At 47.1% G+C, this 22,695-nt stretch overlaps 1 protein-coding gene across 1 annotated transcript in view; it reads right to left on the reverse strand.

Moving 5' to 3' along the window:
* Positions 1–11,381: 11,381 nt before the first annotated feature.
* Positions 11,382–22,695, reverse strand: part of MTA2 (metastasis associated 1 family member 2) — a 33,424-nt gene continuing 22,110 nt past the window's right edge. Inside the window, exons 16-18 of the mRNA XM_038765062.1 lie at positions 19,980–20,098; positions 14,900–15,048; positions 11,382–11,581 (exon numbers count right to left, since the gene is read on the reverse strand). Coding sequence (XP_038620990.1) covers positions 11,413–11,581; positions 14,900–15,048; positions 19,980–20,098 — 437 coding nt within the window. The 3' untranslated portion in view covers positions 11,382–11,412. The remainder of the gene's footprint in view (positions 11,582–14,899; positions 15,049–19,979; positions 20,099–22,695) is intronic.

Below are 22,695 nucleotides of genomic sequence, written 5' to 3' on the forward strand. Positions count from 1 at the left end.
TCCTCCTTCCCTAGTCTACATACGCCGAGGGGATGGGTCGATTCGGCGAAGCGCGGTGGCTGATTGGCTGGGGCATACGCTAATCTGCATACACCGAGGGGATGGGTCGATTTGGCGGAGCGCGGTCGCTGATTGGCTGAGACATACGCTAATCTGCATACACCGAGGGGAGGGGTCGATGTGGCAGAGCGCGGTCGCTGATTGGCTGGCGCATACGCTAATCTGTATACGCCGTGGGGATGGGGCGATGTGGCGGAGCGCGGTCGCTGATTGGCTGGGGCATACCCTAATCTCCATACACCGAGGGGATGGGTCGATTTGGCGGAGCGAGGTCGCTGATTGGCTGGGGCATACGCTAATCTTCATACATCGAGGGGATTGGTCGATGTGGAGCAGCGTGGCTCAGTGGAGAAGAGCCCGGGCTTTGGAGTCAGAGGTCATGGGTTCGAATCCCGACTCTGCCACGTGTATGCTGTGTGACCTTGGGCAAGTCACTTAACTTCTCTGAGCCTCAGTTCCCTCATCTGTAAAATGGGGATTAAGAATGTCAGCCCCACGTGGGACAACCTGATCTCCTTGTAACCTCCCCAGCGCTTAGAACAGTGCTTTGCACATAGTAAGCGCTTAATAAATGCCATTATTATTATTAATTATGTGGAGGAGCGCTGTCGCTGATTGGCTGAGACATACGCTAATCTGCATACACTGAGGGGATGGTCTATGTGGCGGAGCGCGGTCGCTGATTGGCTGGGGCATACGCTAATCTGCATACGCCGAGGGGATGAGTCGATTTGGTGGAGTGCTGTCACTGATTGGCTGGGGCATATGCTAATCTATATACTCCGAGGGGAATGGGTCGATGTGGCGGAGCGGGGTCGCTGATTGGCTGGTCCATACGCTAATCTGCATACACCGAGAGGATTGGTCGATTTGGTGGAGCGCGGTAGCTGATTGGCTGCGTCATACGCTAATCTGTATACGACGAGGAGATGGGTCGATGTGGCGGAGCGCGGTCGCTGATTGGCTGGGGCATACCCTAATCTCCATACACCGAGGGGACTGGTCGATGTGGCGGAGCGCGGTCTCTGATTGTCTGGGGCATACGATAATCTGCATACACCGAGGGGATTGGTCGATTTGGTGATATGTTTTGTTCTGTTGTCTGTCTCCCTCTTCTAGACTGTGAGCCCACTGTTGGGTAGGGACTGTCTCTAGATGTTGCCACCTTGTACTTCCCAAGCGCTTAGTACAGTGCTCTGCACACAGTAAGCGCTCAATAAATACGATTGATTGATTTGGTGGAGCGCGGTCACTGATTGGCTGGGGCATACGCTAATCTGTATACAACGAGGGGATGGGTCGATTTGGCGGAGCGCGGTCGCTGATTGGCTGGGACATACGCTAATCTGCATACGACGAGGGGATTGGTCAATGTGGCGGAGCGCGGTCGCTGATTGGCTGGGGCATACGCTAATCTGTATACGCCATGGGGATGGGCCGATGTGGCGGAGCGCGGTCGTTGATTGGCTGAGGCATACACTAATCTGCATACACCGAGGGGATTGGTCGATGTGGCAGAGCGCCGTCAATGATTGGCTGGGGCATACTATAATCTGCATACACCGAGGGGATTGGTCGATGTGGCGGAGCGCCGTCGCTGATTGGCTGGGGCATACGCTAATCTGCATACACCAAGGGGATTGGGCGATGTGGCGGAGCGCGGTCGCTGATTGGCTGGGGCATACGCTAATCTGCATACACCAAGGGGATTGGTCGATTTGGCGGAGCGCGGTCGCTGATTGGCTGGGGCATACCCTAATCTGCATACACCGAGGGGATGGGTCGATGTGGCGGAGCGCGGTCGCTCATTGGCTGGGCGTACGATAATCTGCATACACCGAGGGGATGGGTCGATTTGGTGGAGCGCGGTCGCTGATTGGCTGGGGCATACCCTAATCTGCATACGACGAGGGGACTGGTCGATTTGGCGGAACGCGGTCGCTGATTGGCTGAGGCGGGTGGTGACTAAATCAGGAGCGCTGCCTGGGCCGTTCGGATTTGAGGCGGCCGGAGCGCGGGAACGCTGCTGGGGCTGGCCCGTCTTTAATAATAATAATAATAATAATAATAATAATAATAATAATAATAATAATAATAATAATAATAATAATCCATTTATTAAGCGCTTACTATGTGCAAATCACTGTTCTAAGCGCTGGGGAGGTTACAAGGGGATCAGGTTGTCCCACGGGGGGGGCTCACAGTCTCAATCCCTATTTTAATAAAAATAATAATAATAATAATAATAATAATGGCATTTATTAAGCGATTACTATGTGCAAAGCACTGTTCTAAGCGCTAGGGAAGATACAAGGGGATCAGGTTGTCCCACCGGGGGGCTCACGGTCTCAATCAGTGTGGGCTCAGTATATGTTTGTATATATTTATTACTCTATTTATTTTACTGTTTATTTATTTATTTTACTTGTACACAGTTATTCTACTTATTTTATTTTGTTAATATGTTTTTCGTTCTCTGTCTCCCCCTTCTAGACTGTGAGCCCGCTGTTGGGTAGGGACCGTCTCTAGATGTTGCCAACTTGGACTTCCCAAGCGCTTAGTCCAGTGCTCCGCACACAGTAGGCGCTCAATAAATACGATTGAATGAATGAATGAAAAAGAGCCCGGGCTTGGGAGTCAGAAGGTTATGGGTTCGAATCCCGACTCCCCCACATGTCTGCTGTGTGACCTTGGGCAAGTCACTTCATCATCATCATCATCAATCGTATTTATTGAGCGCTTACTATGTGCAGAGCACTGTACTAAGCGCTTGGGAAGTACAAATTGGCAACATATAGAGACAGTCCCTACCCAACAGTGGGCTCACACTCTAGAAGGGGGAGACAGAGAACAAAACCAAACATGCGAACAAAATAAAATAGAATCGATATGTACAAGTAAAATAGAGTAATAAAAATGTACAAACATATATACATATATACAGGTGCTGTGGGGAAGGGAAGGAGGTAAGGGGGGGGGCCAGAAAAGTCACTTAACTTCTCTGAGCCTCAGTTCCCTCACCTGTAAAATGGGGATGAAGACTGCGAGCCCCACGTGGGACATCGTGGTCACCTTGTATCCCCCCAGCACTTAGAACAGTGCTTTGCACATAGTAAGCGCCATTCATTTTTATTATTATTATTAAAATAATAATGATGGCATTTGTTAAGCGCTTACTATGTGCAAAACACTGTTCTAAGCGCTGGGGGGGATACTAGGGGATCAGGTTGTCCCACCGAGGGGCTCACGGTCTCAATGCCTATTTTAATAATAATAATGACTGTGAGCCCACTCTTTTAGACTGTGAGCCCCCACTGTTGGGTAGGGACCGTCTCTATATGTTGCCAACTTGTCCTTCCCAAGCGCTTAGTACAGTGCTCTGCACACAGTAAGCGCTCAATAAATACAATTGATGATGAATAATGATGGCATTTATTCATTCATTCATTCATTCAATCGTATTTATTGAGCACTTTCCGTGTGCAGAGCCCCTCCTTCCTCTCCCCCTCTCCATCCCCCCTCCGCCTTACCTCCTTCCCTTCCCCACAGCACCTGTATAAATGTACATATGTTTGTACGGATTTATTACTCTATTTTACTTGTACATATCTATTCTATTTATTTTATTTTGTTGATACGTTTTGTTTCTAGACTGTGAGCCCACTGTTGGGTAGGGACCGTCTCTAAATATTGCCAACTTGTCCTTCCCAAGCACTTAGTCCAGTGCTCTGCACACAGTAAGCGCTCAATAAATACGATTGATTGATTGATTTTGTTGTCTGTCTCCCCCTTCTAGACTGTGAGCCCGCTGTTGGGTAGGGACCGTCTCTATATGTTGCCAACCTGTACTTCCCAAGCGCTTAGTCCAGTGCTCTGCACACAGTAAGCGCTCAATAAATATGATTGATTGATTGATTGATTGATTGTACATATTTATTCTATTTTATTTTGTTAATATGTTTGGTTATGTTCTCTGTCTCCCCCCTTCTAGACTGTGAGCCCACTGTTGGGTAGGGACCGTCTCTAGATGTTGCCAACTTGGACTTCCCAAGCGCTTAGTCCAGTGCTCTGCACACAGTAAGCACTCAATAAATACAATTGATTGATTGATTGATTAGGGACCGTCTCTATATGTTGCCAACTTGGACTTCCCAAGCGCTTAGTCCAGTGCTCTGCACACAGTAAGCGCTCAATAAATACAATTGAATGAATGAATATGTTGCCAACTTCATTCATTCAATTGTATTTATTATTTATAATAATAATAATAATAATGATGGCATTTGTTAAGCACTTACTATGTGCAAAGCACCGTTCTAAGCACTGAGGAGGATACAAGGCGATCAGGTTGTCCCACGGGGGGTCTCACAGTCTTCATCCCCATTTTCCAGATGAGGCAACTGAGGCCCAGAGAAGTGAAGTGACTTGCCCGAGGGCACACAGCAGACATGTTGCCGGGCGGCATTCGAACCCATGACCTCTGACTCCAAAGCTGTTAAATGGGGATTAAGACTGTGAGCCCCATGTGGGACAGGGACTGTGTAATAATAATAATGGCATTTATTAATACGAGAAGCAGCGTGGCTCTGTGGAAAGAGCACGGGTTTTGGAGTCAGAGGTCATGGGTTCAAATCCCAGCTCTGCCACTTGTCAGCTGTGTGACTTTGGGCGAGTCACTTGACTTCACTGGGCCTCAGTTCCCTCATCTGGAAAATGGGGATGAAGACTGTGAGCCCCCTCGTGGGATGACCTGATCACCTTGTAACCTCCCCAGCGCTTAGAACAGTGCTTTGCACATAGTAAGCGCTTAATAAATGCCATTATTATTGTTATTATTATTATTAAATGCTTACTATGTGCAAAGCACTGTTCTAAGCGCTGGAACACCCTGATTAGCTCCTCCTCCCCATCCCCCCCGCCCTACCTCCTTCCCCTCCCCATAGTACCTGTATATAAGACTCCGGGCTCTTTCCACCGAGTCACGCTATTTATTGAGCGCTTACTGTGTGCAGAGCACTGTACTAAGCGCTTGGGAAGTACAAGTTGGCAACATCTAGAGACGGTCCCGACCCGACAGCGGGCTCACAGTCTAGAAGGGGGAGAAAGACGACAAAACAAAACACATGGACGGGTGTCAAGGCGACAGAACAAATCGAATTAAAGGTAGATGCACATCACTGATTGATCGATTGATTGATTGAGAGCCCCACATGGGACAAGGACCGTGTCCAACTTTCATTCATTCATTCAATCACATTTATTAAGCACTTACTGTGTGTCAAGGTGTCAGAACAAATCGAATTAAAGCCAGATGCACATCATTGATTGATCGATTGATTGAGAGCCCCACATGGGACAAGGACTGTGTCCAACTTTCATTCATTCATTCAATCATATTTATTAAGCACTTACTGTGTGTCAAGGCGTCAGAACAAATCAAATTAAAGCTAGATGCACATCATTGATTGATCGATTGATTGATTGAGAGCCCCACATGGGACAAGGACTGTGTCCAACTTTCATTCATTTATTCAATCGTATTTATAAAGCACTTACGGAGTGTCAGGGCTTCAGAACAAATCGAATTAAAGCTAGATGCACATCATTGATTGATCGATTGATTGATTGATTGAGAGCCCCACATGGGACAAGGACTGTGTCCAACTTTCATTCATTCATTCAGTCGTATTTATTAAGCACTTACTGTGTGTCAAGGCGTCAGAACAAATCGAATTAAAGCTAGATGCACATCATTGATTGATCGATTGATCGATTGATTGAGAGCCCCACATGGGACAAGGACTGTGTCCAACTTTCATTCATTCATTCAATCATATTTATTAAGCACTTACTGGGTGTCAAGGCGTCAGAACAAATCGAATTAAAGCTAGATGCACATCACTGATCGATTGATCGATTGATTGATTGAGAGCCCCACATGGGACAAGGACCGTGTCCAACTTTCATTCATTCATTCAATCACATTTATTAGGCACTTACTGTGTGTCAAGGCATCAGAACAAATCGAATTAAAGCTAGATGCACATCACTGATTGACTGATCGATCGATTGATTGAGAGCCTCACATGGGACCAGGACTGTGTCCAACTTTCATTCATTCATTCAATCGTATTTATTAAGCACTTACTGGGTGTCAAGGCGTCAGAACAAATCGAATTAAAGCTAGATGCACATCACTGATTGATCGATCGATTGATTGATTGATTGAGAGCCCCACATGGGACAAGGACTGTGTCCAACTTTCATTCATTCATTCAATCGGATTTATTAAGCACTTACTGGGTGTCAAGGCGTCAGAACAAATCGAATTAAAGCTAGATGCACATCATTGATTGATCGATCGATTGATTGATTGATTGATTGAGAGCCCCACACGGGACAAGGACTGTGTCCAACTTTCATTCATTCATTCAATCGTATTTATTAAGCACTTACTGTGTGTCAAGGCGTCAGAACAAATCAAAGCTAGATGCACTTGATTGATTGATTGATGGATTGATTGAGAGCCCCACATGGGACAAGGACTGTGTCCAACTTTCATTCATTCATTCATTCAATCGTATTTATTAACCACTTGCTTTGATTTGCTTGTATCCACCCTAGCGCTCAGTACAGTGCCTGGCACATTGTAAGCGCTTAACAAATACCTCAATCACCAACTCCTATTGTGCTCTCGCCAGCACTTTGGACTGGGTTTTATACACAGTAAATCGCTCAATAAATAGGTCTGACTGATTGATTGTCTCCCACCTTGTAGACTGTGAGCCCACTTTTAGACTGTGAGCCCACTGTTGGGTAGGGACTGTCTCTATGTGTTGCCAATTTGTACTTCCCAAGCGCTTAGTACAGTGCTCTGCACATAGTAAGCGCTCAATAAATACAATTGATTGATTGATTGTGGGAGTCCATAAGTTCTCAGTCCCCTTCTTTGCTCCATAGTCACCCATGCCCTTGGGGAACTCATTCACTCCCTTTGCTTCAGCTATCATGTCTACGCAAATTCATTCATTCAATCGTATTTATTGAGCGCTTACCGTGTGCAGAGCACTGTACTAAGCGCTTGGGAAGTACAAGTCGGCAACGTATAGAGACGGTCCCTACCGAACAACGGGCTTACATTCATTCAATCGTATTTATTGAGCGCTTACTGTGTGCAGACTGTGAGCCCACTGTTGGGTAGGGACCGTCTCTATATGTTGCCAACTTGTACTTCCCAAGCGCTTAGTACAGTGCTCTGCACACAGTAAGCGCTCAATAAATACGATTGATTGATTGATTGATTGCAGGGCACTGTACGAAGCGCTTGGGAAGTACAAGTTGGCAACGTGCAGAGACGGTCCCTACCGAACAATGGGCTTACATTCATTCAATCGTATTTATGGAGCGCTTATTGTGTGCAAGGCACTGTACTGAGCGCTTGGGAAGTACAAGGGGCATGCATTCATTCAATCGTATTTATGGAGCGCTTACTGTGTGCAGAGCGCTGGACTGAACGCTTGGGAAGTCCAAGTTGGAGGCTAGAAGGGGGAGACGGGGGGGTCTGTCAGGCGAAAGCGGGCAAATGTAACCTCCCCAGCGCTTAGAACAGTGCTTCTGCACATAGTAAGTGCTCAATAAATGCCATCATCATCATCATTTATGTATATATGCTTGTACATATTTATTACTCTATACTTTATTTGTACATACTTATTCTATTTATTTTGTTAATATCATATATGTATATGTTTGTACATATATTATTACTCTATATTTTATTTGTACATACTTATTCTATTTATTTTATTTTGTTAATATCATCATATATGTATACATGTTTGTACGTATTTATTACTCTATTTTATTTGTACATGCTTATTCTATTTATTTTATTTTGTTAATATGTTTTGGTCTCCGTCTCCCCCTTCTAGACTGCGAGCCCATTGTTGGGTCGGGACCATCTCTAGATGTTGCCAACTTGTCCTTCCCAAGCGATTAGTCCAGTGCTGTGCACACAGTAAGCGCTCAATAAATACGACTGAATGAATGAATGAATGAAGAAAATAAATAGGATAGTAAATATGTACAAGTAAAATAAACAAGAGTAATAAATCTGTACAAGCTTGGGTTACCCAACAACGGGCTCCCAGCCTAGAAGGGGGAGACGGACAACAAAACACATGGACGGGAGAAACCCAATTTGGAAAACGAGACGGAGACAGGGCAGCGCCCGCGTCCGGGGGCACCTCCTGCCACCCCCGCATCCCTCCCCGCCACCACACTCCCCCACAGAAGGGCAAAATTTAAAAATTTAATAATTTTAAAATTTAAAAACCCTCCCTCCCCTTCCCCTCCCCGCCGCCGCCCCACCAAACCCCCGGAAAATGTTCCAGGGCAGTATCAAGTCATCAGAATAAATAGAGATAATAAAGCTAGAAGCGCGTCATTAACAAACTAGAATACTTCCCAAGCGCTTAGTCCAGTGCTCTGCCCACGGTAAGCGCTCAATAAATACGATTGAACGAATGAATCGAGGCCCAGAGAAGCGAAGCGACTTGCACAAGGCCGCACAGCCGACGAGCGGCGGAGCCGGGATTAGAATTTGTGACCTTTTTAATCAATCAATCGTATTTATTGAGCGCTTACTGAGTGCAGGGCACTGTACTAAGCGCTTGGGAAGTACAAGTTGGCAACATATAGACAGTCCCTATCCAACAGTGGGCTCATTTCCGGGCTCGTACTCTATCCGTTATGCCACGCCGCTTCTCCCATCATCAATCATATTTATTGAGCGCTTACTGTGTGCAGAGCACTGTACTAAGCGCTTGGGAAGGACAAGTTGGCAACATATAGAGACGGTCCCTACCCAACAGTGGGCTCACAGTCTCCCAGAACCCAGAACCTCCAAGGGCCCTGGGTGACAGGCGACACATCTTGCGAAAAAGCGTGGCTCAGTGGAAAGAGCCCGGGCTTGGGAGTCGGAGGTCGTGGGTTCTAATCCCGGCTCCGCCGCTTGTCAGCTGTGTGACCTTGGGCAAGTCACTTCACTTCTCCGGGCCTCAGTGACCTCATCTGGAAAATGGGGATGAAGACTGCGAGCCCCCCGTGGGACAACCTGATCACCTTGTATCAGCGCTTTGAACAGTGCTTTGCACATAGTAAGCACTTAACAAATACCATCATCATTATTATTATTAAAATGGGGATGAAGACTGTGAGCCCCCCGTGGGACAACCTGATTCCCTAGTATCCCCCCCAGCGCTTAGAACAGTGCTCTGCACATAGTAAGTGCTTAACAAATGCCATCATTATTATTATTATTAAAATGGGGAAGACTGTGAATCCCACGGGGGACAACCTGATCACCTTGTATCTACCCCAGTGCTTAGAACAGAGCTTGGCATATAGTAAGTGCTTAACAAATACCATAATTATTATTATTAAAATGGGGATGAAGACTGTGAGCCCCCCTTGGGACAACCTGATCACCTTGTATCCTCCCCAGTGCTTAGAACAGTGCTTTGCACATAGTAAGCGCTTAGCAAATGCCATCATCATTATTATTATTAAAATGGGGAAGACTGTGAGCCCCACGTGGGACAGCTTTGATCACCCTGTATCTACCCCAGTGCTTAGAACAGTGCTTGGCACATAGTAAGCACTTAAATACCAACATTATTATTATTATTATTTCAGCGGGAGGATGGGGCCTTATAATAATAATAATAATAGTGATGGTATTTGTTAAGCGCTTACTATGTGCAAATCACTGTTCTAAGCGCTTGGGGGATACAAAGTGATCAAGTTGTCCCACGTGGGGCTCACAACCTTCATCCCCGTTTTACAGATGAGGTAACTGAGGCCCAGAGAAGTGAAGTGACCTGCCTAAAGCCACACGGCTGACAACTGCAGCGTGGCTCAGTGGAAAGAGCCCGGGCTTTGGAGTCAGAGTTCACGGGTTCGAATCCCGGCTCCGCCAACTGTCAGCTGGGTGGCTTTGGGCAAGTCACTTCACTTCTCTGGGCCTCAGTGACCTCATCTGTAAAATGGGGATTAAGACTGTGAGCCCCCCGTGGGGCAACCTGATCACCTTGTAACTTCCCCAGCGCTTTGCTCATAGTAAGCGCTTAACAAATGCCATTATTATATTATTATTATAATTGCCGGAGCCGGGATTCGAACCCATGACCTCTGACTCCAAAGCCCGGGCTCTTTCCACTGAGCCACGCTAGAGACCCACCCACCCACTCTGTCTCTCTCCCCCCCGCCCCCACCACCAGAGATCTGCCCTGCGTCCAGGACGGGCTGCACACTTGAATTTCCCAGGACCAAATAATAATAATAATAATGATGGCATTTGTTAAGCGCTTACTATGTGCAAAGCACTGTTCTAAGCGTTGGGGGGGGGGATACAATGTGATCAGGTTGTCCCACGGGGGGCTCACAGTCTTCATCCCCATTTTTACAGATGAGGCAACCGAGGCTCAGAGAATCAATCAATCAATCGTATTTATTGAGCGCTTACTGTGTGCAGACCAAAGCCGATATGTTGCCAACTTGTCCTTCCCAAGCGCTCAGTCCAGTGCCCTGCACACAGTAAGCGCTCAATAAATATGACTGAATGAATCCGAGCGGTCAAAAGGCCCCGGAGAGAAGCGGGGCCCGTCCTCGCCCCTCCACCCTGCCAGAGAGCAGCCAAGCTGAGAGAGGCTGAAGAAAAACGGCTTTTTATTTCTGTCGCTCTAAGAACCGATTACAGATTCCAAGGTTAAAAAACGGACAAAGGGTCTTTTATTTCTCTGAGTTGGCGTACAAAAGGCGGGGGGGGGGGGGGGGGTGCAGGGGATGGGGGGCCAAAGGGGGAGCGCCGGAGAAGAGGACCATGTACAAAGTCCGGACACCGGACAGGAGAAACCCAATTTAGAAAACGAAAACGAGACGGAGACACGGCAGCGCACGCCCCCACCCTCCCAGGGGCACCTCCTGCTACCCCCGCATCCCTCCTCCCCCCCCCGACTCCCCCACAGGGGGGCAAAATTAAAAAAAAAAAATTAAAAAACCCTCCCTTCCCACCCCCCACCCCCCAACCCCAGCCAGGGCAAACGGTGGCCCGGGCCCCCCCACCCCCCCCCCCAAAAAAAGCCGGCCATCGCAGGAGGGCCCCGAAGTCGTCCCGACTGCCCCTTTCCCACCACCGGACCCCGGCGGGGAAACCGAGGAACGGCCGGAGAGTCGGGACGGGATAAGGGGGCGGCCTCGCCGCTTCCGCCCCCTCCTCCGGGCGACGGAGGGGCCTTCCCTCCCGCGGCGGGATGGCTCCCCTTTCCTCCCCCCCCCCCACCCCCGGGATGCTCAATCCTCCAGGACGATGGGCTCGTTGGTGCTGGCGGGGTGCGGGGCCACAGGTGGAGGGATCGGGGGTCGGGACGGAGGCAGCGGCGGCGGCTTCACCTTCAGGGGCAAATTGGGCCGGCGAGCGGCTCGCCGCATCTCCAGGTGAGTTAAGGCCTTCCGCAGGGCCCTGCCGCGAGAGGAGGGGGTGAGGCCCGACGCCCATTCCCTCACCGCCCCCCCATTCCTAACCATTCCTTCTTCGACCTCTGCCTCCTAACTTCTCCAGCGCGTTCTCCCTGGCTCCGGCCCGCTCTCCTATTTATTATTCTATTTATTTTACTTGTCCATATTCACTATTCTATTTATTTTGTTAATGATGTGCGTTTAGCTTTAATTCTATTTGTTCTGATGACCTGACACCTGTCCACGTGTTTTGTCATCTGTCTCCCCCTTCTAGACTGTGAGCCCGTCGTTGGGTCAGGACCGTCTCTAAATGTTGCCAACTTGGACTTCCCAAGCGCTCAGTCCAGTGCTCTGCACATAGGAAGCGCTCAATAAGTACGATCGAGTAAGGCCTGACACCCATTCCCTCACCGCCCCCCCGATTCCTAACCATTCCTTCTTCAAACTTTGCCTCCTAACTTCTCCAGCACGTTCTCCCTGGCTCCAGCCCACTCTCCTATTTATTACTGTATTTATTTAACTTGTCCATATTCACTATTCTATTTATTTTGATAACGATGTGCGATTAGTTTTAATACTCTATTTTACTTGTCCATATTCACCATTCTATTTATTTTGATAACAATGTGTGATTAGTTTTAACACTCTATTTTACTTGTCCATATTCACTATTCTATTTATTTTGATAACAGTGTGCGATTAGTTTTAATACTCTATTTTACTTGTCCATAGTCACTATTCTATTCATTTTGATAACAGTGTGCGATTAGTTTTAATACTCTATTTTACTTGTCCATATTCACTATTCTATTCAGTTTGATAACGATGTGCTATTAGTTTTAATACTCTATTTTACTTGTCCATATTCACTATTCTATTCATTTTGATAACGATGTGCGATTAGTTTTAATACTCTATTTTACTTGTCCACATTCACTATTCTATTCATTTTGATAACGATGTGCGATTAGTTTTAATACTCTATTTTACTTGTCCATAGTCCCTATTCTATTCATTTTGACAACGATGTGCGATTAGTTTTAATACTCTATTTATTTTACTTGTCCATATTCACTATTCATTTTGATAACGATGTGCGATTAGTTTTAATACTCCATTTTACTTGTCCATATTCACGATTCTATTCATTTTGATAACAATGTGCCATTAGTTTTAATACTCTGTTTTACTTGTGCAGTCACTGTTCTATTTATTTTGATAATGATGTGCGATTAGTTTTAATACTCCATTTTACTTGTCCATATTCACTATTCTATTTGATAATGATGCGCAATTGGTTTTAATTCTATTTGTCCTGACGACTTGACACCCGTCCACATGTTTTGTCTTGTTGCCTGTGTCCCCCCTTCTAGACCGTGAGCCCGTCATTGGGTCGGGACCGTCTCTAAATGTTGCCGACTTGGACTTCCCAAGCGCTCAGTCCAGTGCTCTGCACACAGGAAGCGCTCAAAAAATATGATTGAATGAATGTTAATGATGTGTGATTAGCTTTAATTCTATTTGTCCTGATGACCTGACACCTGTCCACACGTTTTGTCTTGTTGTCTGTCTCCCCCTTCTAGACTGTGAGCCCGTCGTTGGGTCAGGACCGTCTCTAAATGTTGCCAACTTGGACTTCCCAAGTGCTCAGTCCAGTGCTCTGCACATAGGAAGCGCTCAATAAGTACAATCGAGTGAGGCCCGACGCCCATTCCCTCACCGCCCCCCCATTCCTAACCATTCCTTCTTCAACCTTTGCCTCCTAACTTCTCCAGCGCGTTCTCCCTGGCTCCGGCCCACTCTCCTATTTATTATTCTATTTATTTTACTTGTCCATATTCACTATTCATTTTGATAACGATGTGCGATTAGTTTTAATACTCTATTTTACTTGTCCATATTCCCCATTCTATTCATTTTGACAACGATGTGCGATTAGTTTTAATACTCTATTTTACTTGTCCATGGTCCCTATTCTATTTATTTTGACAACGATGTGCGATTAGTTTTAATACTCTATTTTACTTGTCCATGGTCCCTATTCTATTCATTTTGACAACGCTGTGCGATCAGTTTTAATACTCTTTGATTTTACTTGTCCATATTCACTATTCTATTCAGTTTGATAACGATGTGCGATTAGTTTTAATACTCTATTTTACTTGTCCATAGTCCCTATTCTATTCATTTTGACAACGATGTGCCATTAGTTTTAATACTCTATTTTACTTGTCCATATTCACTATTCTATTTATTTTGATAACGATGTGCAATTAGTTTTAATACTCTACTTTACTTGTCCATATTCACCATTCTATTTATTTTGATAACGATGTGCAATTAGTTTTAATACTCTACTTTACCTGTCCATATTCACCATTCTATTTATTTTGATAACGATGTGCGATTAGTTTTAATACTCTATTTTACTTGTCCATAGTCACTATTCTATTCATTTTGATAACGATGTGCGATTAGTTTTAATACTCTATTTTACTTGTCCATATTCACTATTCTATTCAGTTTGATAACGATGTGCGATTAGTTTTAATACTCTATTTTACTTGTCCATAGTCCCTATTCTATTCATTTTGACAACAATGTGCGATTAGTTTTAATACTCTATTTTACTTGTCCATATTCACTATTCTATTTATTTTGATAACAGCGTGCGATTAGTTTTAATACTCTATTTTACTTGTCCATATTCACTATTCTATTTATTTTGATAACGATGCGCGATTAGTTTTAATACTCTATTATACTTGTCCATATTCACTATTCTATTTTGATAACGATGTGCGATTAGTTTTAATACTCTATTTTACTTGTCCACATTCACTATTCTATTTATTTTGACAATGATGTGCGATTAGTTTTAATCCAACGCGTTCTCCCTGGTTCCGGCCCACTCTCCTATTTATCACTCTATTCCTTTTACTTGTCCACATTGACTATTCTATTTGTTAATGATGTGCAACTAGTTTTAATCCTGTTTGTCCTGACGCCTTGACACCCGTCCACATGTTTTGTCTTGTTGCCTGTCTCCCCCTTCTAGACCGTGAGCCCGTCGTTGGGTCGGGGCCGTCTCTTTATGTTGCCGACTTGGACTTCCCAAGCGCTCAGTCCAGTGCTCTGCACACAGGAAGCGCTCAATAAATACGACATTGATTGATTCCCAAGTGCTCAGTCCAGTGCTCTGCACACAGGAAGCGCTCAATAAGTACGATTGAGTGAATGAATCCGCTCTCTCCCCCCCGCCGCCAGGTCCGTCCAGCCCCTTCCTTCGGCCGCCCGCCCGTCCCCTCCCGTCCCCTCGTACCTGGTGTCTTTCGTGGCGACGAACACCACCGGGTTCGGAGCGTCGGCCGGATTCAGCTTCTGCCTCTTGGCCACCGGCTGGGAACTGGAGCGCATTCCCGAGGCCAGCGGTCTCCCGTTGGCTGAGAATGGGACGCCGGCCCCAACCACCTGGAAACGGGCAAGGACCGTCCCTAGATGTTGCCAACTTGTCCTTCCCAAGCGCTTAGTCCAGTGCTCTGCACACAGTAAGCGCTCAATAATAATAATAATAATGGTATTTGTTAAGCGCTTACTGTTCTAAGCGCTGGGGAGGTTACAAGGTGCTCAGTTAGTCCCACGGGGGGCTCACAGGCTTCACCCCCATTTTACAGATGAGGTTTAACATCTGGGGCATGGAGAAGTGAAGTGACTTGCCCCGGGTCACTCGGCAAACACGTGGCGGAGCCGGGATTAGAACCCACGACCTGTCGACTCCCAAGCCCTTGCTAACAGTGCTTTGCACATAGTAAGCGCTTAATTTGTACTTCCCAATTTGTACTTCCCAAGCGCTTAGTACAGTGCTCTGCACATAGTAAGCGCTCAATAAATACGATTGATTGATTGATTGATTGATTGATTAACAAATACCATCATTATTATTATTATTACTACTAGGCCGTGCGGCTCCTCACTTACGTATACGTCTGTCATTTTATTTTTATTGATGTCTATCCCTCCTCCTCTAATAATAATGATGGCATTTATTAAGCGCTTACTATGTGCCAAGCACCGTTCTAAGCACTGGGGAGGTTACAAGGTGATCAGGTGGTCCCGCGGGGGGCTCACAGCCTTAAACACAACTGAATGAATGAATTCTTATGAGGGGGTGGGGCGTCGTCCCAAGCTCGCCGTGGGCAGGGACTGTGTCCGTCTGTTGTTGTCGTGCAATAATCATAACAACGGCGGCGTCTGTTAAGCGCTTAGTAAGTGCGAAGAACTAAGCGCTGGGGGGAGTGGGATACAAGGTGATCAGGTTGTCCCACGGGGGGCTCCCAGTCTTCACCCCCATTTGACAGATGAGGTCACTGAGGCCCACATAATAATAATAATAATAATGATGGTATTTGTTAAGCACTTACTATGTGCCAAGCACTGTTCTAAGCGCTGGAGTAATAATAATAATGGCATTTATTAAGCGCTTACGCGTTTGTTAAGCACTTAGTGTGAAGCACTAAGCGCTGGGGGGAGAGGGATACAAGGTGATCAGGTTGTCCCACGGGGGGCTCCCAGTCTTCACCCCCATTTGACAGATGAGGTCACTGAGGCCCACATAATAATAATAATAATAATGATGGTATTTGTTAAGCACTTACTATGTGCCAAGCACTGTTCTAAGCGCTGGAGTAATAATAATAATGGCATTTATTAAGCGCTTACGCGTTTGTTAAGCACTTAGTGTGAAGCACTAAGCGCTGGGGGGAGTGGGATACAAGGTGATCAGGTTGTCCCACGGGGGGCTCCCAGTCTTCACCCCCATTTGACAGATGAGGTCACTGAGGCCCACATAATAATAATAATAATAATGATGGTATTTGTTAAGCACTTACTATGTGCCAAGCACTGTTCTAAGCGCTGGAGTAATAATAATAATGGCATTTATTAAGCTCTTACACGTTTGTTAAGCACTTAGTGTGAAGCACTAAGCGCTGGGGGGAGTGGGATACAAGGTGATCAGGTTGTCCCACAGGGGGCTCCCAGTCTTCACCCCCATTTGACAGATGAGGTCACTGAGGCCCACATAATAATAATAATAATAATGATGGTATTTGTTAAGCACTTACTATGTGCCAAGCACTGTCCTAAGCGCTGGGGTAATAATAATAATGGCATTTATTAAGCGCTTACACATTTGTTAAGCACTTAGTGTGAAGCACTAAGCGCTGGGGGGAGAGGGATACAAGGTGATCAGGTTGTCCCACGGGGGGCTCCCAGTCTTCATCCCCATTTGACAGATGAGGTCACTGAGGCCCACATAATAATAATAATAATAATAATGATGGTATTTGTTAAGCACTTACTATGTGCCAAGCACTGTCCTAAGCACTGGGGTAATAATAATAATGGCATTTATTAAGCGCTTACACGTTTGTTAAGCACTTAGTGTGAAGCACTAAGCGCTGGGGGGAGAGGGATACAAGGTGATCAGGTTGTCCCACGGGGGGCTCCCAGTCTTCATCCCCATTTGACAGATGAGGTCACTGAGGCCCACATAATAATAATAATAATGATGGTATTTGTTAAGCACTTACTATGTGCCAAGCACTGTCCTAAGCACTGGGGTAATAATAATAATGGCATTTATTAAGCGCTTACACGTTTGTTAAGCACTTAGTGTGAAGCACTAAGCGCTGGGGGGAGAGGGATACAAGGTGATCAGGTTGTCCCACGGGGGGCTCCCAGTCTTCATCCCCATTTGACAGATGAGGTCACTGAGGCCCAGAGAATAATAATAATGATAATTATGTTATTTGTTAAGCACTTACTATGTGCCAAGCGCTGTTCTAAGCACTGGGGTAATAATAATAATGGCATTTATTAGGCGCTTATGCATTTGTTAAGCATTTACTAAGTGCGAAGCACTAAGTGCTGGGGGGAGTGGGATACAAGGTGATCAGGTTGTCCCACGGGGGGCTCCCAGTCTTCAACCCCATTTGACGGATGAGGTCACTGAGGCCCAGAGAATAATAATAATGATAATTATGGTATTTGTTAAGTGCTTACTATGCGCCAAGCACTGTTCTAAGCGCTGGGGAGGTTACAAGGTGATCAGGTTGTCCCACGGGGGGTTCACAGTCTTCATCCCCACTTTACAGATGAGGGAACTGAGGCCCAGAGACATTAAGTGACTTGCCCAAAGTCACACGGCTGACAATTGGCAGAGCCGGGATTTGAACGCATGATCTCTGACTCCAAAGCCCGGGCTCTTTCCACCGAGCCACGCTGCTTCTCTACATATATGTTGCCAACTGGCACTTCCCAAGCGCTTAGTCCAGTGCTCTGCACACAGTAAGCGCTCAATAAATACGTCTGAATGAATACAAGGTGATCAGGTTGTCCCGCATGGGGCTCACAGCCTCAATCCCCATTTGACAGATGGGGTCACTGAGGCCCAGAGAAGTGAAGTGACTTGCCCAAAGTCACACAGCTGACAAGAGGCCGAGCCGGGATTAGAAACGCTGACCTCTGACTCCCAAGCCCGGGCTCTTTCCGCTGAGCCACGCTCCCAAGCGCTTACTATTCATTCAGTCAGTCAACCGTATTTATTGAGCGCTGTGTGCAGAGCACTGTACTGAGCGCTTGGGAAGTCCAACATATAGAGACGGTCCCTACCCAACAGCGGGCTCACAGTCTAGAAGTGGAGGGGAACACAACAAGCGCTCGATAAATGCGACTGAATGAAACGACGGGAGTGGGATTCTCACCTCCCGGCGGGTCCCGGCCTGCCCCTGCCTCCTCTCCCCAATCAATCAATCAATCGTATTTATTGAACGCTTCCTGTGTGCAGAGCACTGGACTAAGCGCTTGGGAAGTCCAAGTTGGCAACATATAGAGACGGTCCCTACCCAACAGCGGGCTCACAGTCTAGAAGAAATGCCGTTATTATTATTATTATTATCATTTGTAAGCCTTACTGTTAACCTCGAGGTTGTATGCTTTAGTTTGCCCTCCAAATTTCCGGGTGGGTACAAGGTGACGCTGAGGTTGTCCCACGGAAGGCTCGCGGTCTTCACCCCCATTTTGCAGGTGAGGCAACTGAGGCCCAGAGATGCTAAGTATCCATCCCCCACATCTTACCTCCTTCCCTTCCCCACAGCACCTGTATATATGTATATATGTTTGTACTTATTTATTACTCTATTTTACTTGTACACATCTATTCTATTTATTTTATTTTGTTAGTATGTTTGGTTTTGTTCTCTGTCTCCCCCTTTTAGACTGTGAGCCCATTGTTGGGTAGGGACTGTCTCCAGATGGTGCCAACTTGGACTTCCCAAGCGCTTAGTCCAGTGCTCTGCACACAGTAAGCGCTCAATAAATACGATCGATGATGATGATGATGAGTAACTCCCTTTTAGACTGTGAGCCCACTGGTGGGTAGGGACCGTCTCTAGATGTTGCCAACTTGGACTTCCCAAGCGCTCAGTCCAGTGCTCTGCACACAGTAAGCGCTCAATAAATACGATTGATGATGATGATGATGATGATAAGTAACTCCCTTTTAAACTGTGAGCCCACTGGTGGGTAGGGACCGTCTCTAGATGTTGCCAACTTGGACTTCCCAAGCGCTCAGTCCAGTGCTCTGCACACAGCAAGCGCTCAAGAAATACGATTGATGATGATGATAATGATGATAAGTAACTCCCTTTTAGACTGTGAGCCCACTGGTGGGTAGGGACCGTCTCTAGATGTTGCCAACTTGGACTTCCCAAGCGCTCAGTCCAGTGCTCTGCACACAGCAAGCGCTCAAGAAATACGATTGATGATGATGATAATGATGATAAGTAACTCCCTTTTAGACTGTGAGCCCACTGGTGGGTAGGGACCGTCTCTAGATGTTGCCAACTTGGACTTCCCAAGTGCTAAGTCCAGTGCTCTGCACACAGTAAGCGCTCAATAAATACGATTGATGATGATGATAAGTAACTCCCTTTTAGACTGTGAGCCCACTGGTGGGTAGGGACCGTCTCTAGATGTTGCCAACTTGGACTTCCCAAGCGCTCCGTCCAGTGCTCTGCACACAGTAAGCGCTCAATAAATACGATTGATGATGATGATGATGATGATAAGTAACTCCCTTTTAGACTGTGAGCCCACTGGTGGGTAGGGACCGTCTCTAGATGTTGCCAACTTGGACTTCCCAAGCGCTCAGTCCAGTGCTCTGCACACAGTAAGCGCTCAATAACTACGATTGACGATGATGATGATAAGTAACTCCGAGTCGGGATCTGAACTGCTCTTTGCAGTGAGCCACGCGGCTTTTCCCACCCCGGGGTGGCCGGCGGGCCGCTACAGTCCCGGATCCCCGCCGCCGCGGCCGCGGGGCCGTCCCCCCAACTCACGCTGTCGTAGGCTCGCTTCACCACAATGCCTCCGAGCCCCCGGTTCTGAGTCATTTGGTTCCTGTTGATGGGCGTCTTGGTGCCCCGGGGGGTTTTTGGTTTCAGCGGAGCCTGGGCCGCTGCAGAGGAGAGAGAGTCGGAAGCGGCAGTGAGTCGGGTCCTTTCCTCCCCCCATGGCCGATCCCCTTCCCCGCTGTCCCCCCTCCCCTCGCGCGGCCCCCTCGTTCCTTCCCCGACTTGATCCGGATGATAATAATAACAATAACGACAGCATTTATGAAGCGCTTACTATGTGCCAAGCGCTGGGGAGGTTACAGTGTGAACGGGCGGTCCCACGGGGGGCTCGCTGTCTTTGAGGCCCAGAGAGGTGAAGTGACTTAATAATAATAATAATAACGGCATTTATTAAGCGCTTACTATGTGCCAAGCACTGTTCTAAGCGCTGGGGAGGTTACAGGGTGATCGGGCGGTCCCACGGGGGGCTCGCGGTCTTTGAGGCCCAGAGAGGTGAAGTGACTTAATAATAATAATAATAATGGCATTTGTTAAGCGCTTACTATGTGCCAAGCACCGTTCCAAGCACTGGGGAGGTTACAGTGTGAACGGGTGGTCCCACAGGGGGCTCGCAGTCTTTAAGAGAAGCAGCGTGGCTCAGTGGAAGGAGCGTGGGCTTTGGAGTCAGAGGTCATGGGTTCGAATCTTGGCTCTGCCCCATGTCTGCTGGGTGACCCTGGGCAAGTCACTTAACTTCTCTGAGCCTCAGTTCCCTCATCTGTAAAATGGGGATTAAGACTGTGAGCCCCACGTGGGACAACTGATCACCTTGTATCCCCACCGCCCCCGAGCTTAGAACAGTGCTTTGCACATAGTAAGCGCTTAACAAATGCCATTATTATTATTATTACCAGCGCTTAGAACAGTGCTTTGCACATAGTAAGCGCTTAACAAATGCCATCATTTTTTTTTTTTTTTTTAAGCCCAGAGAGGTGAAGTGACTTAATGATAATAATAACAATGGCATTTATTACGCGCTTACTATGTGCCAAGCACTGTTCTAAGCACAGGGGAGGTTACAGGGGGATCGGGCGGTCCCACGGGGGGCTCGCAGTCTTTGAGGCCCAGAGAGGTGAAGTGACTTAATAATAATAATAACAATGGCATTTATTACGCGCTTACTATGTGCCAAGCACTGTTCTAAGCACAGGGGAGGTTACAGGGGGATCGGGCGGTCCCACGGGGGGCTCGCAGTCTTTGAGGCCCAGAGAGGTGAAGTGACTTAATAATAATAATAATAATGGCATTTGTTAAGCGCTTACTATGTGCCAAGCACTGTTCTAAGCGCAGGGGAGGTTACAGGGGGATCGGGCGGTCCCACGGGGGGCTCGCGGTCTTTGAGGCCCAGAGAGGTGAAGTGACTTAATAATAATAATGATGGCATTTGTTAAGTGCTTACTATGTGCCAAGCACTGTTCTAAGCGCGGGGGAGGTTCCAGGGTGATCGGGTGGTCCCACGGGGGGCTAGTAGTCTTTGAGGCCCAGGGAGGTGAAGTGACTTAATAATAATAATAATAATGGCATTTGTTAAGCGCTTACTATGTGCCAAGCACTGTTCTAAGCACGGGGGAGGTTACAGGGTGATCGGGCGGTTCCACAGGGGGCTCGCGGTCTTTGAGGCCCAGAGAGGTGAAGTGACTTAATAATAATAATAATAATGGCATTTGTTAAGCGCTTACTATGTGCCAAGCACTGTTCTAAGCGCAGGGGAGGTTACAGGGGGATCGGGCGGTCCCACGGGGGGCTCGCGGTCTTTGAGGCCCAGAGAGGTGAAGTGACTTAATAATAATAACAATAATGATGACATTTATTAAGCGCTTACTATGTGCCAAGCACTGTTCTCAGCACGGGGGAGGTTCCAGGGTGATCGGGTGGTCCTACGGGGGACTTGCGGTCTTTGAGGCCCAGAGAGGTGAAGTGACTTAATAATAATAATAATAATGATGGCATTTATTAAGCGCTTACTATGTGCAAAGCACTGTCCTTAAGCGCTGGGGAGGGTACAAGGTGATCAGGTTGTCCCATGGGGGGGCTCACAGTCTTCGTCCCCATTTTACAGATGAGGTAACTGAGGCCCAGAGAAGTGAATAATAAAAATAATAATGGCATTTGTTAAGCGCTTACTATGTGCAAAGCACTGTTCTAAGCGCTGGGGAGGGTACAAGGTGATCAGGTTGTCCCACGGGGGGCTCACAGCCTTCATCCCCATTTTACAGATGAGGTAACTGAGGCCCAGAGAAGTGAATAATAATAATAATGGCATTTGTTAAGCGCTTACTATGTGCAAAGCACTGTTCTAAGCGCTGGGGAGGATGCAAGGTGATCAGGTTGCCCCACGGGAGACTCACATTCTTAATCCCCATTTTACAGATGAGGTAACTGAGGCACAGAGAAGTGACTCGCCCAAAGTCACCCAGCTGACAATTGGCGGAGCCGGGATTTGAACCCATGACCCCTGACTCCCAAGCCCGGGCTCTTTCCGTTGAGCCACGCTGCTTCTCTAAAGTGACTTAATAATAATAATAATGAGGGCACGTATTAAGCGCTTACTATGTGCAAAGCACTGTCCTAAGCGCTGCGGAGGGGACAAGGTGATCGGGTTGTCCCGCGGGGGGGGCTCCCAGTCTTCACCCCCATTTTCCAGATGAGGGAACTGAGGCCG

Source organism: Tachyglossus aculeatus, chromosome 22 (genome assembly GCF_015852505.1).
Source record: "Tachyglossus aculeatus isolate mTacAcu1 chromosome 22, mTacAcu1.pri, whole genome shotgun sequence".
NCBI lineage: Eukaryota > Metazoa > Chordata > Mammalia > Monotremata > Tachyglossidae > Tachyglossus > Tachyglossus aculeatus.